The sequence below is a fragment of the Pygoscelis adeliae genome, unplaced genomic scaffold (assembly GCF_000699105.1).
Source record: "Pygoscelis adeliae isolate BGI_AS28 unplaced genomic scaffold, ASM69910v1 Scaffold232, whole genome shotgun sequence".
NCBI lineage: Eukaryota > Metazoa > Chordata > Aves > Sphenisciformes > Spheniscidae > Pygoscelis > Pygoscelis adeliae.
This window is the reverse complement of record NW_008824473.1, coordinates 638,627-658,103: the sequence shown is the minus strand read 5'-3', so window position 1 is coordinate 658,103 and position 19,477 is coordinate 638,627. Positions and strand designations below refer to the sequence as shown.

The 19,477-nt window shown below is 40.7% G+C and overlaps 1 protein-coding gene across 1 annotated transcript; it reads left to right on the top strand.

Moving 5' to 3' along the window:
• The first annotated feature begins 4,892 nt into the window (after positions 1 to 4,892).
• Positions 4,893 to 16,212, top strand: GAS2L3 (growth arrest-specific 2 like 3). Its single transcript, XM_009321295.1, has 8 exons — positions 4,893 to 4,922; positions 5,876 to 6,044; positions 6,464 to 6,582; positions 8,044 to 8,185; positions 11,874 to 11,937; positions 12,608 to 12,746; positions 14,003 to 14,110; positions 14,824 to 16,212. The coding sequence occupies exons 1-8, from the start codon at positions 4,893 to 4,895 to the stop codon at positions 16,210 to 16,212; spliced, it is 2,160 nt and encodes a 719-aa protein (XP_009319570.1).
• Positions 16,213 to 19,477: the final 3,265 nt, after the last annotated feature.

Genomic DNA, 19,477 nt, shown 5'->3' with positions numbered 1-19,477 from the left:
CGGTCAGTTACGCCTAGCTATAGGGGCAGCGCTGGAAACGTTGAGCATCGCACGTCACGGGGAGCTCCGTGCAGCGGGGACGGAGCCCGGTATTGGGCTAAGCCTGTTACCGGGATAGGCTCGGTCGCCCTTCCAGAGGCTCCCACCCGGCCGAGGTAGCCTCACTGCCATCGATGTTGGAAGTGAAGTGCCGTGAAACTTACCCTGGGGAAGGGAGAGGGGAGAGTTTTTGCATAACACCCTTCAAACCAGTCTCTCCTGTGCCTCACGCAAGCGTTTGAGGATGCGGTGCTGTTTTTGTAGGAAATCTGCCCTAGTGCTCTTGGCTAAAATACTCATTCATGTTGCTTACTAAGCCGAAAAATGTCTGGCTCTTCTCTTTGCCCCAAAGCTGGCTGTATTCCAGGGATGCTGTGTGTCACCTTTGGCATGGTATCAGATCAAGACATGGGAAAAAGTACGTGTATAGCTTTAGGACCTATAAGGCATAGCTGGCCTGTGTTTGTAATTCTAAATGTACTGGGTGGATCTTATCATAATAAGACAGGATTTTATATTTAAGTCATAATAAATGCCTCCTGACTATGGCCAGCCAGCAGTGCTCTCCTCAGTGTTCCTTTGCTGGAAGAAGTGTGGGGTGGAAATGGGAGGGAGGGAAGGGTTTGTTTGTGAACGTGAGCAAGTGGCAGGGTAGCGTGTCTTGTGTTAACTGGCCTCTCCCCAAACTGGATGCTCTTGTGGTAAAGCAGCCGTCTGCACGTCTCCTGCGGAGATGCCAGCTGTTGAGAGGGAGTGTTCCTCCCTGATTTCAAGTGGGTTTCTCTGCCCTGACAGGTGAATCCAGGGCCTCTGCCGCCCTTTGGATGAGGACAGCGGGCTCGCTGCTGCGTGCTGTCACCAAAAGGTGCAGAAAGGCAGTCCCTGAGTAGAGCAGTCAGCGTGCCTTAATGTAAGGAGTTGGTTGCCACCTTAAAGCCCTTCACCTTGGACCGACTAGTCTGGTTCTTTCTCTTTCGTGCCTCTGAGGCCTCCCCAGGGAAGCAGAGCTCCTGCTGACTCAGTAATGCAACAAAAGGGCTCTGTAATTGCTGTAGTGACGGAGAGAGTAGCGCTCCATGGATGTCTCTTGTTGTGCCTACCTCTTTTCTTCTGCATGTTAGGTTACGTGTACCAAAAAAAAATCTTGACTATCCTGTAGGAGGTTTCAACAGATACTGACTTGACAGCTTCTTTCGTTTCAGAGTGTTTAAAAACATGGGTTTCAGTAGGTACTGTCAAGACTAATCTACAGTTTCCAGCTGCTCTGGGTAGTCTGTTGTGACTGCCTTTGGGTTTTGATGGAATAGAAGATGATGTGTGATATATCTTAAATATAGGGGGAAAATGTAAAAGTGTTTCTACCGAAGGTTGTTTTTTTTAATGAGTCTGTGAATCCCTTTAGGTTCCACTTAAGCTAGGTCAATGGCTGCTTCATCTATATTTTAGGTATCTGTGGAGTTGTGGATTTTCTTTGTTTGTTTCTTTGTAAACTGTGCAGTCAAGTAAAATGGGACTTGGACTTGGTTCATCTTGTGCTACAGAATGGCTTGTAATTAGTGTAGCGTGTCTTGCTGGTTGGGCCCCAGTGAATGATCTATATAACCTGATAGCCTGCTTAGTATCAGTTGTATCTTGTGTAGCATCTACGAGCATGTGTTTAGCACCCTAAAGTATTTGCGTAAAGTGCTTTAGTATTTGCTGACTTTACTGTTTCTCAGATTGCCTAGGGGCAAAGTGGTGGGCATCTCTGGAGAGCAGGAGCAGACTACAGTCTTGCAAGGCTGTCCTGTGCAGGGCATGTCCGGGTTGTGTCTGCACCCCCTTTCCTGAGAAATGCCTGTCCCTATGCCACGTGTCAGAAGATAGGTACCTTTTTTCTCACCTCTCCTGATGTTGATCCATAGCTCTAGTCCTTTATTGGAGGTTTGGCAGTCGGCCAGCCGAAGGCAGCTCCTGCCTTCTCCCCTATATCATTTGGGGCTGACTGCCCGTCTCACAGTAAATCAGTGTCGCTGTATTGATCCAGCCATAAGGTGCTACTAAGCAGCCTTTCTCTCGTCTCACGGAGCCTGTTGGCAGCAGAAGCGCCAGCAGAAATGAGGTGTTTTCTGGGAGTGGTGCTGAGGGTCAGGGACCTCTACATTTGTTGAGCTTGGAGCTGGGCTGGTTGCCCCCCTGGTTGGGAAGCGCTTTACAAGTTTCTCCTGCTTCCCCTGTTTTAACGGTGAAGCAGGTAGAGAGCCCTCCTAGGTACCTTGGGGATATCAGCTGGCCTGGAGATGGGAATGGCATGGCCTGAGGCTATACATGGGACGTGATACAGTACATTTTCATTCTGGGGTCTTTTCTTTCACAGCTGTGAGCCCTGAGCACCAAATGCCTGTTGAATGAAGGTGAGTTGAAAAAACTGATATGCATAGAAGCTGATGTGGTTCTAGCTTGGAGCTGACTGAATTGAATACCAAATACTTGATTCATTCATTATGTACAACTTCTTGATGCAGAGAACCCAACTGGTTTTCGAAGGAGTCGGATTTGGTTATGACTCTACCTGGTACTGCAGTATTTGCCTCACCACGGCACCTTTGCAGGCTGGCTACTTGAACGTGGCAGACTTCTGGGTCTTCTCATCCCATGCCTCTCCTTGTAAGTGATAAGTCTACGTTAATCTGTATTCTCTGCGATCTCAGAGCTGGACTGTTTGGGATCTGAAAATGGGTAATTGTTACTATATTAATTTTTTAACTCAAAATTCATGCAGGGTAGTCTGTATCATCAGAGGGTTTTTGTTTTCAGATGCTCTGATAATAAGTGAAGCTGTTTGACTTTCTAGAGAGCCCTTTAGCATATGGGCTTACAAAATAACTTGTTTTAGAAGAGCAGGCCCTTGAAGTTCAAGTGCCACAATTTTCCTCCATCTCCTCTTTTTTTTTATTTTTCCTTATTTTTTTATGACTAGTTTTTGTTAGGCATGCCACAAAACTGCAGATGCTGAGCATTCTTGTGATAGCTGCTGTGTGAATATTTTGCTTTGTTCGTGTTCTGAGTGCTCCCTGTGAATTAGGCTGCCTTTTGTTTTCCCTTGGCAGGCAGTATGCTAGAGCTCTTGTTAGCCTATATGGAGCTCCTTATTTTAATGAGACCAACTTCTCTACTGGCTGTTCTGCTGTTGTTTTATTTATTTTTTTTGATCAATGAAGCCTCTTACTGCGACTCTCTTGGGACAATAGCTTTCTTATGCTAAAGGAAAATGTATTCCTCTGGACAAAGCTGTGGGAAGCATAACATGCTCATTAGTAATGCTTGGTATATACACTGCCCTTCCCTTGTTCATTCATAGAAAGAAAAATGACATCAAGGAGAGGATGTCTTTTTTTTTTTTTTTTTTCCTTCCCTACAAATAAAAGGAGGGGGAAGGATATCACTTGAAGTGTCTCTAATGAGGTTTGAGAAGTGCTAACAGTCCTGATTCAAGGAAGTGGCTTCAGTCTGAAAACAAACTGGTTGCTTGTTTGCTGGTCGTAGAGGTAAGTTGTTTGAAATGCCTGACGTGTGGTCCTATATAGCCTGTGAGGTTCAAGGCAGTGGGAGGGAAAAACGGGGAGGAAATGGCACAGTTCTGCTTTCTGGGTAAGAGGAAGGGGGAGAATTTTTATGAGCATTGGGTCTTCTCTAATGGGCTGTTTGGCCTTTTGCTGTGGGAAGGTGAAGTTGTGCAACAGACGGGGAAGAAGAATACTGTCTATGTATAAAACTTAAACATCTGGGACAGGAGAGGGGAGTTACTCATTTTTAAAGGAAAACAGATGAGTTAGAATTGTCTGTGTCTGCAGTCTGGTTTCCAGCCTAATCAGTAAGATGAAGTTTTATTGCAGCTATTAAGTAATGGAGCAAGTAAGTTGTTTTTAACTGGTTTCAAGACACAGATAGGTACATTTTGAGGTTGTAATGCCCACCGCTACCACTGTGGAGAATGATGCTGAGGAAGTTCCTTCTGGTGTATGTGTATGCAAGCTAACCTGGTAACACTGTGCATCTCTAGACCTGGAGCCTATGTAGAGGGACTTACTGATCCCCAGCCCAGTGTCGAGTTTGTGCTGGGTTTTCCCATGATTGAAAGCATTGCTGGAAAATACTGTGTTGGCTTCAGGAGAGAAGGCGTTGACCACGTTACCTTTAAAACTTTCCTCAAGTTTTGTCAGGGGGTTGTCCTGATAACCGTATTGCTGTTATAGTTCGCAGCGTTCTGTTGAAAACTTGGGCATGTGCTAGCTGCCTGGAAATCTAAGTCAAAATCCCAATAGAAATTAATAAAAACATTGATTTCTCTCATGTATCTGTGCAAGAAGAAATCTCATTCTTCAAAATTATTTTCTTGCTTTAAGATTTTCATAATCTTCCAAGTATTTAATGTAAACTCAGGATGCTTATATGTGTATGCAGGCATGTACAAGATACGCTTGTGATAGCTGAGAAGGAAGGAGTGAATGCCAACATTGTTAAATCCAAGAATGGCTCGAAGTATTAACACTTCTCTTTGGCAAAGTAAATGCCTTACAGCTCCTTAAAATCACGGAAACCTTTGAGTATTATTTAAGCATATGAAGTTAGTTGCTACTTTGTGCTGTAATAACTGCTGCTTTGTTTAAGGGCAGAGAACTGAAGTTGACTGAATACTGGATCAAAACCTTAGCTGCTAAGATACTTCCCTCTTTCCTCCTTCCACTCCTGATTAGACTTGCTTGTATTTTGCCAAAACAGCACTGGTGAGTTTTTCTTGGGATTTTCATGAAAGCAGGAGGGACTGTATTAAAAATTCTCTTCTCTTTCCCCAGGGGGAGAAACTAATGTAAATGCAGATGACCATGCAGAATGCAGTTCAGGTAAATGCCTTTTGTGATGTTTGAATTCTGTATAATACTTTTTTTATTCAGAGGTCTATCCCGAAGCAGATGAAATGCTAGAATCCCCAGAGTTATCTCTAGTTTAAAAAAAAAAAGTAATAATTTTCTCATTTTACAAATGGAGCAACGTGACAAGATAGATAACCCAGTGTTATATCAGATAGGTGATCCTTTCTCTTCCTAAGTGCTGTTACCTAAGAAGATTTTGAAGTCAAAGGCTGAGATTATTTAAAAACTTGCTTGATGATTAAGAGGTGTTTTTAGAAACCCTATAGTCTAGTTAATCACGTAAGTATAAATAAATAAATATATTTTATACACACACTAAACTGAAGGAAAGTAGTTAAGAATACCAGAAGGACTCTTTGTCTTTGGGAATTTTGTACATGAAATTTCAGTGTGGTCCTTTTCTTGAAATGTAAAGGACCTCTCGGTTTGAAAATATGCAATCCTTAAGAGAAACGCTAAGGATTCATGTTCAAGAAGTGTGTTATGTTCTTGTATGGGAATATGTTTCCTCTTTTAACATCATAATTTTAATGATTTAAACACAAAATGCCTCTGAAATGTTTGATCAGAGAAATCAGTAGTCTGTAGTAAATTATATGATAAACTGCAAATTTCATTACTTAAAATGTGCTGAGGGGAAAAAAAGCCCCACAAATTTAATGCAAGTTTTCTTTATTTAATATTCAGGAAGGTATGTAATTTTAAATCCAAAGAATGTAGTAGTACTTTTGATACAGGAGTTACTAATGAGAGCTGCACCATGCGTGATTACTGTTGTGTTGGTTTGGTGTATCTGTCTGAAGGGAAATGAACGTTTACTCTTTGAATAATAGATCTTTAGCATAATTCAGAACTGCAAGTTTTTGTCATCTGACTGCAAATATTAGAGCTTGCTGCCTTCAGCTTACTGAAATCTTCTGCAGGTGTGGTTTGGAGATGACCTTCCCTTCAGTCCCCGAAGTCCTCTGACTCCCAGGCATGGGCCGGGTTTGGCAGATGTGTGCCTGTATGACCAATGGATATCTGTGCGGCATGAAGCAACTTTGGTGCCTATGCAAGAAGATCTGTCAATCTGGCTCTCTGGCTTGCTGGGTGAGGTTAAAAATAAATCACTGTCTAATAAATTTCAAAGCACTTTCCAATATTCCAGTCAATGCTGACACTTAATATCTATAGTACTGTTAAGATCTGGTGTATTTGAGCCTGAATAGCTAGGAGAATTGCATTAAAATGCATGCTTTGGTTTTGGATTTTATTAGCTGCCACCTCTTAGAGGTAGGATGATTAATTGTTCTAATTTATTTCTGAATTTTGTTAGTCTAATTAAAATCTAATTAAGTGGATATTTGATTTTAGTTTACTTATATTTCTACTTATATTTCTACTAATTATCAGTCTTTAACACTGTAGTAAATTATATGATGGATGGAATGCTGTTTGAGTTGCCTCTAAGTTTGTATGAAACTTCTTTACGTTCTGTGGAGTAACTCTAATATTGACTTTTTTTTTAGGAATAGAAGTCAAAGCAGAACAACTGCTAGAAGAACTTGATAATGGGGTACTACTCTGCCAATTGGTTGGTGTTCTTCAAAACACAATTAAAAAATGTTGTAGCTCAAACAATTTAAGGGTGAGTCATATTGTGATTTTTTTAATACATATATAAAGTCTTTAATTGTAAGTAGTAGTAAAAGGAAGGCAGGTTAGTGAGGCTTCCCAAAGTGGCATTCTGTGTGCAGTGGATCCGGAGACTAGTTAACAACAGTGTGGTGGTGTTAACAACGTTTACGTGGATAAACTGTCCTTATGCAACAAATGACTTATTCACTTTGTTAATCAAATCCTAATGTCCTTACTAGGTTTTTAGTTTGATTTCAGTAGAAGTCTTGCCAGAGGAAGATCTAGTCCAAGTCTGGAGTTTGTTCTCCTGATAACATCAGTGTGGGTTGGTAACAAGATATCGATGTTTTGGTCGAATGTTTTATTCCCGAAACTGGTGGCTAAACACTAGTATATAGGTTAGCCATGAAAATGTCCGTATTGAGATGTACCTGAAGATGGGCTTCAGTGTTTTTGTTAGGAACCAAGGCTGAGTTGAAACGTGAATCTCAAGCAACTTGCAGTCTGTGTTTGTACAATGAAAAATAGTGATGTGTTGCTTTGGAGTATAAAACCATGTAATGCTGGTGCAGGTAGCTTATGTTCAACGTATAGGTACCCAGTATAGCTACAGCAATGCTTGGATTTGTCAAATAGTAGATGACCAACTAATGTGCCCTGATGGGTAGTGTTTCCCTTGGGGGCAGGAGGAACTGTTTCACCATATCCAGACCATTTTTTTTTGTGTTTACCTTTTACTGTTTTATCTAGTAAAACAGTAGTTTTAAATAATGGATGTTTACCAGTAAGTAATATAATTACTAATATTAGAATTATTATTAATTGGGGGGGGGGACAAGACAGCAGTCTTAGGATGCCAAATGGTATTTATACAAGAGCCATATTAATGCTGCAAATCCTTAGGGTTTTTTTAAGGAGGACAAGATGTCCAACTTGTGTACCTTTGAACTGTTTGTTTAGTTATGAAGACACCAATTTAAAAACAATAAGTACTGAATTGTTTCAAAAGAAACTGTCCTTTGCTCCCTTCTGATTCCCTCTGCTTCCTAGAACGGGCTCTAAAATGTTGAAATCTGGCAGCTAAGTATAATTAAGTTGATTTGGGGTTCTCTCTGCTCATTCTGCTGCTATGAACAGAGCTTGGGAAGGGGGAATAATTATCTAGACCTGTGAAACCACCAGTAAGACTTTTACCCCGGCATGTGGGGAAATGGGGAAGCAACTGTATGGGCAGTTCTGGGAGAGGTTGCAGAGCTAAGGACTCAGTGTCTGTTCACAAAGGTGAGGTGGAATGCCTTCCACATTAGTGTAGGTTTTTTAATAGAATACATGGTGGGTTGAACGGAAAATAGTTACTAACCACTGTTTCTGTACTCTGAATTTAGAGTTTATTTTCCTTTGCAAATATGCTTTGAAATCTGTTGGCAATGTTGATGTGCACAATGTACTTTTTGTTTTCTTCCCTTGCCAGAATTTTCCTATGAGAAAAGTTCCATGTAAGAAGGATGCTCCATCAGGATCTTTTTTTGCCAGAGATAATACAGCCAACTTTCTTAACTGGTGTAGGGCCATTGGAGTTGATGAGACTTATCTCTTTGAATCTGAAGGTTTAGGTAAATCTATCTTTTTGTAAGACTTGCTTTGATCTGTATGTAGATAACTACCTGGTCAGGGAGATCTCTTGTATATAGTCTTGTGAAGCCTTTGTCACAACTCTACCTGTCTTGTATTAATGCTTTTATTTATTTTAAGGCAGTGTTCACGTAAAAGCTTTGAAAAATCAGTTCAGTGGCTGCTCTAACTTGCATGATGCTTTTCCAACCTTCTAAAAGTTGCCGTGTGGAAGGAAGGGAGGAGTGACAGCTGTGCAGCAAACTCGCATGTTTTCCTTCAGGAAAAAGGCCCACTGGGAAACAGAGGAGAAAAGTGTGGTTTCGCTTTCCCTGTGCGGGAAGACCACAGGGCCATGGAGTCAACTCACAATAAGATCCTTTATTTGGTATTAGAGCTCATTCTTGTTGCAGAAAGCCCTCAGAATAATGCATTCATGACTGCTAAATTTGGTAACTACATCAGGCCGTTGTGCCTGAAGTGACAACAGTCTGTTGGTAATTAACATTTACTTCAGGACCTGCCTGACATGACGTGAAACCATTTGTATTTTCCCATTTAATAAGATAGTTATAAAAATAAATATTGCCAACTCTGTGTATGCCTGCCCCAGTGCACAGTCTGTCCCTTAAACAGCTTCTGGACTGGTACTTCCAGATGGAATAAAATTTTTTTGACTGTTAATTAAGAGGAACTGTGCTTTCATCACATGGTAAATAATAAAATGCTCTTCGACTAGCTATTATGTCAGTAAAAATTAATTAATACAAACCTGTCTGTGGCAAGCCAAATACTGTTTTTTTGGTTTTCATTTGGTTGGTTTTTTTTTTAAAAAGGCAAAATATCTCCCTGTCAAGCAGAATAGCAAAAAATTGTAAGGTACCTTTGTTTTCATTAATCAAATGAATTTGTCACAATATTTACTAGATTTTCTTGAAGTCTTTGTGCTATTTAAATGGGAGGCACTGTTTTCATTAGCTGCTTTTCTTTTAAGCTCTCCTCCCTGCTAGTTGGAGTGCCTATGCCTTCTCTACTGGATAAGTCATCTTTTAAAATAGTTGAGAAAATATCCTCATTTGCATCTGTCTCATTCTGATTTAACTAGGGAGTGTATCTTTTCTTCAGTGCCATGGAACACAGATAAGTAGGAGAACTGAGCTATAAGAAAATTAGTTTTAATATTTTTTCAGTTCAACTTGTATGAATTTCATTGCTTAAACATCTTCATTCCTGTAAGTGGATGGGTAACTAGAACCTGTTTAGCCTCCCTGAGATAAGCAGACAGGATTTCCTAATGCTGTGGCTTTCGCTCATAGCCAAGAAGTGTTTTGAAGTCTGATTGTAACTCTTGACACAAGCTTGCTTTGTGGCATAAATATCTTCTGTGAGTCTTTTTGGCAGTTGCAATGAGCAGACTTGCAGCCTCCTTCATGAAACATTCTTTCCACTGATATTCTCCATCAAACTCTCAAGCCATTCTTTATGAATGAAATAGGGGAAAGACAATTTGACAATTGTCCTTTTCCCATCAGATACATATAGCAACACTTCCTGAAAAGTGTGGATGGCTGTGAAAGAAATAAATTAAGTGGCTCCTGAGACAGCAGAAAGGGAGAGTAGCCATCATGGGATGTCCTTTGACATCAAGCCAAATCTCTTGATCTGTGCTAGGGATTTTTCTCTTCTGGATTCAGGCAAGTTATGCCTCTTCTGTTACAGCTGACAAAAACACTTAGGGGTGGGGTGGGGGGAAGATGAAATGACCTCTAGTACCTTTTAGATTATGGCTATGCCAACTTTCTTGATTTACCCTTCATAATCAGATCTTTTAAAAAGTAGACTTACAAACTGGAGTAGATGATGTAAACAAGAACATCTGACTTCATACTCATACTTTAGGAAACACTTTAGTCTTATTTACAGCAAAGTAATTTTAACTATCAAATTGAACATCAGAAAGATCTGTAAATATAGAGCTGGCTCATTAGGCTTCTCTTCAGAGTGAATTAACAGTTTCTACTGAATATTGTCACTGCACAGTCTGAAGAAAGTCAGACTTGTTTATATAAATGTTACACCATATGAAAATTGTATCTACGGCTTTTCACATTTCTTATACTTGATGGAGGAGGGGAAAGAATGGTGCCGTGTGTGGGTGGAGGGGAGTTGAATGACCTTTCTCCCAGCCTTTGGTTTCTGTGTTACTAGGCTGCATACCTAGTTGGCTAAGAAAGTACAGGGATGGTTTGTTTTCTAGAGCATTCATACAACTATGTTCTTAGAACGTGTTGAGAGCATCTCAATTTTGAAGCTTAAATAGGGGCAGGGGAGGAAGTAACTTGTGTGTGAAATTTTTAAACTATTTTCTTTCTCTGTTCATGGCCCTTGTTTTTTTTCCTTTTTCTTGCACGCCTAAAGATGGAAGTTGCAAGAAAACAAAACAGACATTGCTTTCCTTCTGCCTCTTCTATTCTTCAGTGCAGCAGTAAAAAATAATTGAGTGTTTTCATTTCAAAGTTGTCAAGAAAACCCAGAAGAACCGCCATGGTCACCTACACACCGTTTGGCTATCACTCCACTCTTCCATCTCATTCTTCAGCTCTCCTGATCGTTATTTAGTGTATCTACACAGTCGAGTGCATGCAGCTGTTAGAGCTGCTCTGAACTGAAGGGCGCAAAGCAGCCTCTGCGTTGGGCACTAGCTGGGTTAATGTGGGCACGGTCCTTGAGAAGCAAAGCCTAGTGCAAAACTCTGTGCTACTAACATATCTGAAATAGTGTTGCATCTCTCCTGTGATCACAGCCAGTATCTGATGTTTGCATCTGAGTGTTTGCCTCTTAAACCAATGTCATTCTCACCTCCTTCTTACAGTCAGGGGTTTTGACCCTCTTTCTCAGATAGATCCTTGCAAAGATACCAAATTCTGAAGAAAACCTTTGGGTGGATGGTGGGGGGGCTGATAGTGAGGGGTGAACTGAGGGTATAGCATGGGGTAGGGGAGCTGCCACTGGCAAAGTGGTATCTTCTAGTGCAACTGGGTGAATCTGCCATATGGATGGACCCTGCTGGCACCCAGAACTTTCAAAGTGATAAGAAAAAGTATCTGTTGCTCACTGAAATGGTAACAATCAGTCAGATTATTCTTTCACAGCCAAGGGGTTTAAACTACTTTGGCTGACTGGCTGCATAACCATCCACTTGTCAGCTAGATTCCTTGCAGCGTATTCTCCTATGGTTGTTCACCTATAGAGTGTGTGTGCCTATCTGTGTCTGGATGCACAAGCATGAACAGGTGGAGTATATCTTCCTATTTGCAGTATTTGAATGCTTTTCATCTTTAAGACTGCTATAATATATTTGGGAATAGGGAAGGAAAAGCTCTCAGACCTTTCTTTCCAGTTCACGTTAAGAAATAACAGCATAAAATCAAATAAAGCGTATTTCTCTTAGGAGGTGGAGAAGAGTTTGATTTCAGGAGTGCCAGGATGGGTTTAAACACTTTATGGAATAGAAAATTAGAGTTGGAAAGCATGTAGTGCTTTATCCATGATAATGTAGCTTGCTTCTGGGTAGAATGATGGCAAAGTTATAGTCATCTATTCCTTATCTTCCCTTCTCTGTACCTAATTGCACAGGCCTCCCCACAGTAAATACGAGCTGTAACTCCCTTTTATTCTCTTTCCTTTTAGTTTTGCACAAGGATCCAAGACAAGTGTATCTTTGTTTATTGGAAATTGGACGCATTGTATCCAGGTATGTGATCCATGCGTCGTCTTAACAAGAAATTGAAGAACATACTTTATTAAGTAAAAGCTAAGACAAAGTTAAGACAATCTGTGGTCATTAAATGCAATGCAGTAGGTGTTAATTCTGTGCAGAAAGTAATGAGTAGCTTTTCTAGGACCACTGTACAATATGAGTATTTTTTCAAATATCAGACTCTCTTCATGGAGAAGTGCTGATCCACACTGTTTTTTATAGCTGTATGTTTAAATACTACATTCAGCTTATAGGTATGTGTACATCTTGGAAGAATTCACTGAACATTACAGCTTTAAGGTCTTTATTTTTTAAGCTTTTTGGCAGGTATGTCTTTATCATTCTCTAAATTTAGCCTTTTAATTTATTTCTAATGCAGAGCTGGAAGCTTTAAGATAGTTTATCTAAATTGGATGTGACCTAAATTGTGTAGTTTTGACGGTATTTTTACTGCCTTCTCTGGTAGCTCCAAGACCACCTTTGGGAGGACTTCTACTAGAAACTCAAGAGGCGCTCCTTCTCTTTGCATTATCAAGGCAGTTACTCCTCTGATGTAGTGCTGTTCCCTGTCAGCCAACTACTCAGAATTTTGCATGTTTATTACCATCAGTTTCTTTTTGGTTTTGTTAGCAATTAAACTCTCTACTTTTGTATTTGTGTTGAGGTATGGAGTTGAACCTCCTGTACTAGTAAAACTAGAGAAGGAAATTGAGCTAGAAGAAACACTGCTGATGACCTCTGGACCACCATCACCTATTAGCACAGCAAAGTCATGTTGTCACCATGGAGAGCTACATGAGGCAGTAAGTACTACCTATTTGTTGTGATACGGGCTTTAAATCAAACTCTAAGTTTAGTACTTGTAGTATGATCTGGCTTGGTAAACGTAGGCTGTTTTTCATCTAATATTTGTGAGCCTCCTTAAACAGAAAACAGAAGGGTATGCACCTCTTTTGAAAAACTTTTTTTTTTTTAAATAAGTAAGCAAAATGCTGTCATATATATTTTGGAGTTAATGCATCAGTGCATATAACTTGCCTTGATTTCCACCCCCCCCCTTCACTGCTTCTTTGAGTATAAGAAGTACTCTCATTCAATTTTTCTGGTTTGTCAATATTCTGTGACTGTAATGTATGCTTCTCTTCAATTTGATGTTTTCATAAAACCATCAAAAAGGCTTTGATGAAACTCTTTTGAAAAAGACTTTAATACTTCTGTAGCTGTACCAATTGGAAATGAATATGTATGCAGAAAAGGAAATGATTTGTACATCTTATGAATTGGTCCAAAAGGAATGATGAACAACTTTCCTATTTTGCTTAAAAATGCATGTTGAGACTTTAAAATTAATTTATTTTAAACGTCCTCTGTGTTGTAATGTAAAACTTCTGCTTCTTTGGGAATGTCAGCCACCAGATCCTCGCTCTCTCTGAAAAGTCTCACAATTTTTCCTGCTTGGCAATAGTCTTGATCTTCCAATTTGTTAAGTTTCTAAGTGGCTGTAAGAGGCACATCTTCTCTAAGCCTGGACTTATTTGGGGACTACCTTTCTCCTTTTTTCAGTGATTTCCTTCTTGGGTGTCACATAGAAGATTAACTTATAAAAGCCTTACAAAAAGTTAAGGAGAATGCCGAAGTAGCCCTGGGTCAGGTGTAGCAATGGATTCGGTCACAGGAGAGACCCAGGCACTTTTTTCAATTCCTAGAGACCATAGCAGTGTCTTTACAAGATTGTGGTTGGAATTTGATGCTACTATGTATAGTGTTACAGACAAATCTTAAAAAGGAAAGTAGAAATAACTTAAAATTTAAGAAATAATGACAATTGGATTGGAACAACTAGAAATATTTGTCTGTACATACAGTTTGTTCTTTCTTTTACTCTACATTTTGAAGCTCTGAGTGGCTGAGATTTTTCTTGTGAGGGAATAGAATTCTAGTGTTTTCTTAGATTGAGATGAAGATATCAGTATCTCTTCTTGTATTAAATATCTCAATAAACTGTTAGACACATGCTTCTGTCAAAATACTAACGAATGCTTTCAATTTTAATAACTAGGTTAAACATATAGCAGAAGATCCTCCCTGCAGTTGTTCCCATCGATTTTCAATTGAATACTTATCAGAGGGACGTTATAGACTGGGAGATAAAATACTCTTCATACGAGTAAGTAATTCCTCAGAATTCCAACTTACATTCATAATAGGGAGAGAAATGCTTTTAAGTGGAATACCTTATTTTTATGGTATTGTTTTAGAATTACAGAATGATTTAGGTTGGGACGCCACATCATCTGAGCTCCTATTCAAAGTAGGTGTAGCTAATTAGATCTTACAACTATTGCTTTTACAACCACACTAAACTAAGCAAGTTAATGTTTTTCTGTGGTGTTTCTAAAATTTCAGTAGTAACTTCCAATATAAATAAGGGTAATGCAATAGAATATCCTGAGAATGTTGCTTCTTCAAAATCTGAATGCTTGGGGTTTATAATTTGTAAGATAGTTGAGCACTGTCTTCAGCAGGCATAAGAGTTTCTGGGATTAAAATGTTACGAGGACATTCATAATTTGAACAAAACTTGTATCCAAAACAAAGATGCTGACAGAATGGTTAAAATGCCTTCTGTATATATGCTTTCATTATTTCCCGATACATAATGACTGTCTCTACAGGAGAAAGTATCTAATAAAAGAATTGGGAAGTATAAGCCTTATTTATAATATAATTTCTCTTTTTTCAAATGTTTCTCTGTGAGAAAGGAGGTCCTATTTTTAGTTGATTTCAATGGATTTCAATGTAAGATGAAGACATAATGCTGCATAAAACAAGATAGAAGTTTCTCTTGTTCTTCTCTGCTCCCACCCCCTCTTCCCCCAGATGCTACATGGCAAACATGTGATGGTACGTGTTGGTGGAGGCTGGGACACTCTTCAAGGTTTTCTGCTTAAATACGATCCGTGCCGAGTGCTTCAGTTTGCAACTCTGGAACAAAAAATCCTGGCGTTTCAGAAAGGGGTCACCAGTGATAGTGTCCCCAACTCGTCAGCTAGAATTCAGGAGCCTCCTGTCATGAATCCAATGTCAGCTGTCAATATGTTTCAAAAGCAGCCATCAAAACCCCCTATTCCTGTTTCAGCTCTCGGGGCCAGTGCCAAGAAGGCTTTATCTAAATGTCCTCAGTCCCCTGCCCTGCCATCACCAAAAGTGCCAGTGCCCCCATCCTCCACAGCCAAGTCATTGACAGTCAGGTCCAAATTACAAGGGTCTTCAGTGACAGGTGTGCAGTCTCCTTTCAAACCGTTAGCTGGCGCCTCAAAGAAACTGGAGTCTCCTGCATGCAACTCATCAGCTTCTGCTCCTTCGCAGCCTGTAAGCAAAAGCTCTTCTTCTGCAGGAATGAGAACGGCTCTTGTTCACTCTGAAACATTGCGCAAACGTATTCGGTCCCCCGATGCTCCCAAGGTGAAAATTGCCCTGGCTCAGGGCTCCCCGGCACCAGCACTGCATCCTGCCCTCTCGTCCTCTAAAAAACAGCCTTCTCGCTTGCCTGGGACAGCTGAAACAATGGCTTCAAAACAGAAGCGTGTTGCTGCTAAATGCAAACCTGTATCTGTCACAAAAAACAAAGCGAATTCAGTTGCTCCAAGGGCTGCCCGGCCACCTGTTACAAATCTGCGTGCTGTTGCCAAGTTTGCACATTCTCAGCAGCTCCTTGCAAAAACTCCTTCTGAAAATGCTATTCAGACCTCAGGAACTGGGTCTCAGCATCCTCGGAAAGCTCCACAAACAGCTTCTGACCTGGCAAGGAACCTGAAAACTACTTCAGTCCTAAAACACTCTGCTTCTGCACCTTCCCTTGCAGTTAGCAAAGCATCAAAGTCACCACCCACGCTGGTATCTACAAGCAAAAACATATCATCAGCTGTCAGTAAGCAGCCAAATGTCAGTAAACCCCCTCAGCTTGGACCTACTTCATCCAAACCTCCTGAACGCACTCCCTTATCTGTTGTGCGGCTTCCTCAAACTTCAGCCAAAGCGGCAGTGACCAAAAAGCCAACGCAGCCTTCCACAAAAGCTCAACCTTCAACCAAAAACTTGCAAGCAAATGAAAGCTTGGTCCCAGCAGCCAAGAAGCCTCTCCCTAAGGGAAAATCAGCAACAGCGTGTAACAAAGGAACGCCTGGTGTATCAAAAGGTCCTCTTGTGAAGAGCAGGCAAGATGATCACTATTTTGTTATGACAGGGAGTAAAAAACCCAGAAAGTAAACTTATTTCCTACTTTCTGTGGAAGTCTTCATTTTATTCAAATAGGCCTCTAGTATCTGCTACACTGAGGACAAGGAAAAAAGTTAAATAACACTACATTTACCATGAAATATTAGGTATAATCGACATTTTTCTGCATATCTTACAGTAATAACTGTATTTATTTTGCAGTCTAGAAACTTCTATTTGGATATATTTAGAAGTGAGCCTGCTTGCTGTGTAGCACTGTGGAATAGAGAATATCCAGGTTTGCTGCTAGCCTGACCTGCTGCAGGGAAGGCAGGAGAGAAGAAAGGGGAGCTAGGGCTGCTGCTTTTGCTGCTGCTCCTTTTCAAGGGAGCAAAGCCTACCCAAGAAACGTCTACCCAGGGCAGAGCCTGAGTGATTCTGGTGGTTCTGGCACACCTGCATCGAGGCCCATGGCAAGCGATAGAGCTGTGCACAGGCTGTAAAAGTTCTAATACCTCAAAGCTATGTTTTTTAGTTCACCAGTGTCCCAGAACCCAAACTTGGGTCACCTGCATGTATTAGAGAAAGAAATCTCTAGTCATGTTTAGATTTGACAGCTGCTGTTATCAGTGTTGTTATATGCCCCCCATAAGCCTTAAAGTGGCTTCAGCTCACTTGGAAGTGGAGCCTTCTTCGTTTGTGTTAAGTTGGACATGAAAAATCATGGCCTTGATTGCTCTCTCCCGTTGTGCCTTAGCCTCTCAAATTCATGACAGATCTCTTCAGTGAGCAATGCTACTTTTAAAACCCCAGGCAGATAACCTTGCTTAGTTCATGTTCAAATCTGACTATAAGTGAGCCCAGTCTTTCCTAGAAAGCTCTTGCTGCATGGAGAGAAGCACCTGAGTTGCTGGGAGGGCATTTTCCACTGGGATGGAGCCCCAAAGCGACTCCTGTTCCTGGAATGGAGCCCCAAAGCAGCTCCTGCTCCTGGAATGCAGAGCTGTGAGTACTGACCTGCACCGGCAGAGCTTTACCGCTCTGCAGGAGTAGCCTTTACTTGTAAAACTGAATCGCTAAATACTTCTGTGCTACAGGTTAATTTTTGTGGGCAGTCTTAGTCTGCAGTGGCCTTTTTTATTTATGGAGACCTTCTTACTGGCTCTCCTGTATTACGTTCTGGAGGTGAGGAGTAGTTTCCTGAAGAGGTAATGAGGGACTACATTTGCCTTTAAACATCTGAAAGTGCCAGAAAGCTATGCACTGTTTACGCTCTCAACTCCTGAAGGCTTTCAGTGGGTTGAACATCTGTGGTGCTCAACACTTTTATCCTTAACAGAAGTGAGTTTCATGCTAGATGAATAAAAACTAGTCTTTCGGGGTGGCCTTGATTGAGATATTTTGGGTCTAATGAACAGTCATTCCTACAAACACCAAGGACCTCTCAGGTTCTGTGAAGAGACACTGCTGACTTCCACAGACCATCACTTCTGCTCTCCAGTCCCAGGATATTTACTTAAGGGCAGGAGAAGAGATGCATGGAAACTGCAGCTTCTGATGTTGTATATTTAATTTTTTTTTTTCCCCCTGGAACTAGAGTAAGCAAGCATCATAAACTAATAACGAGTTCTCATGCGCAGTGGCAAAGTCATTGAGCTGCCTTTCTGAGCACCTTGTTAGCTTTTTTATTTATGATTCTATTTATGCATATCTACTGTACAATACTGCTTACAACCTGCTGGGAGTAAACAGTAAGTAACAATATCCAAACTGTAGGAGGAAAACAGATCAATTTTAATAACATGGACACAAGTCTCACAAGCTCACATACAAAGTTGTATGTTTGGGGAAGGCCTTACTGCTTACTTCTTTTATAAATACACTGGTCAAAGCCACTACTGCAAATGTTAATAATAGTATTGACTGTAGTGGACTGCTTTCAGGTTTGATAAATTTGGCACACTGTTTCATATGCTGAAAGCATTTTACAGTAGATTACTTGCTTTTGATTTTGGGCTTCCAGATAGTGAGCTATGATGTGATATGTCATGCAGATTAATAGCTGAATTCTTAGGGTTTCTTACTGTACTGGGTCTGGTTGAGATGGAGTTAACTTTCTTCACAGCATCCCATGGTGCTGTGTTTCAGATTTGTGACTAAATCAGTGTTGATAACACACCAATGTTTTGGCTGTTGCTGAGCAGTGCTTGCACAGGGTCAAGGCTTTCTCTTTTTTCTGCTCTGCCCCCACAGCAAGTAGGCTGGAGTGGGCAAGAGTTTGGGAGGGATACGGCTGGGACATCCGACCTGAACTGGCCAAAGGGCTATTCCATATCAGATAATGTCATGCTCAGCAATAAAAATGGGGTACAGGAAGAAGGTGGGGGCAGGGGGGGTGGGTTGGCTTCCAAGGTGGCTGTTGTTTGCAGACTGGCTGGGTATCGGTCTGCCTGTGGGAGGTAGTGAGTGATTGCCTTTGCATCACTTGGTGGTTTGTTTTTTTCTTCTTTCCTTCACTTATTAAACTGCCTTTATCTTGACCTGTGAGTTTTTTCTTGCTTTTGCTCTTCTCTCCCCTGTCCTGCTGGGGATGGAGGGGAGAGAGAGTGAGCAGCTGTGTGGGTGCTTGGCTGCTAGCTGGGGTGAACCCACAACACTTTTTGAACCTTTTACAAGTTTTTTTTAGTAGTAATTTAAACACTGAGACTCTTGGATCTCGGTATAATGCTATCTCAGCCTCTACCTTTTTAAACTATAACTTCAGCGAAAATGAAGTGGATGGCTTCATCTTTGTGAGCCATTATCTCATGTAATAGACTGAATTTTATGGTTCAAAATGAAATAAAAGCGTAAGCTGGGAAACTGGCACTGAAAAAGGCAAAAGAATTCCTTCTGCAGTTGAAACCTTAATCAGTTAATCTGAAGATGGTTCACCTGTTACATGTGGGTAGGCTTGGTTTGGTTTTATTACAAAATATAGTAATATTTGAGCATGGTCCAAGTTCTGTAAATATTGCTCCAACTTTATAGTCATATTCTAACTATGGGTGTCATGTAACATGAGGTAAGCCAAGAATTAAATGTAACAAAGTACCTCCGAATGGAAACACATACTCTTTTTGCGATGTTTCCTTTGCCAAATAGCAAGTCTAATCTTCAGCTTGTATTAATTTTTGTGAGGGAAAGATAACTTGGAGCAAGAATCTGACTGAATTCTCCATGTCTTATCGATGTCCTTCTGTATGAGTACTTATTTTAAATAAACATATACTGCACCTTTTTTACATGCACACTTTTTTCCTACTGTCATCTTTTT

Bases quoted from the DNA above. Each gene is read 5' to 3' on its own strand.
- GAS2L3 (XM_009321295.1), top strand. From the start codon at position 4,893: ATGCAGATGACCATGCAGAATGCAGTTCAG. The intron at 6,583-8,043 runs GTGAGTCATATT...TTCCCTTGCCAG, and splicing joins GTAGCTCAAACAATTTAAGG to AATTTTCCTATGAGAAAAGT. The intron at 11,938-12,607 runs GTATGTGATCCA...ATTTGTGTTGAG, and splicing joins ATTGGACGCATTGTATCCAG to GTATGGAGTTGAACCTCCTG.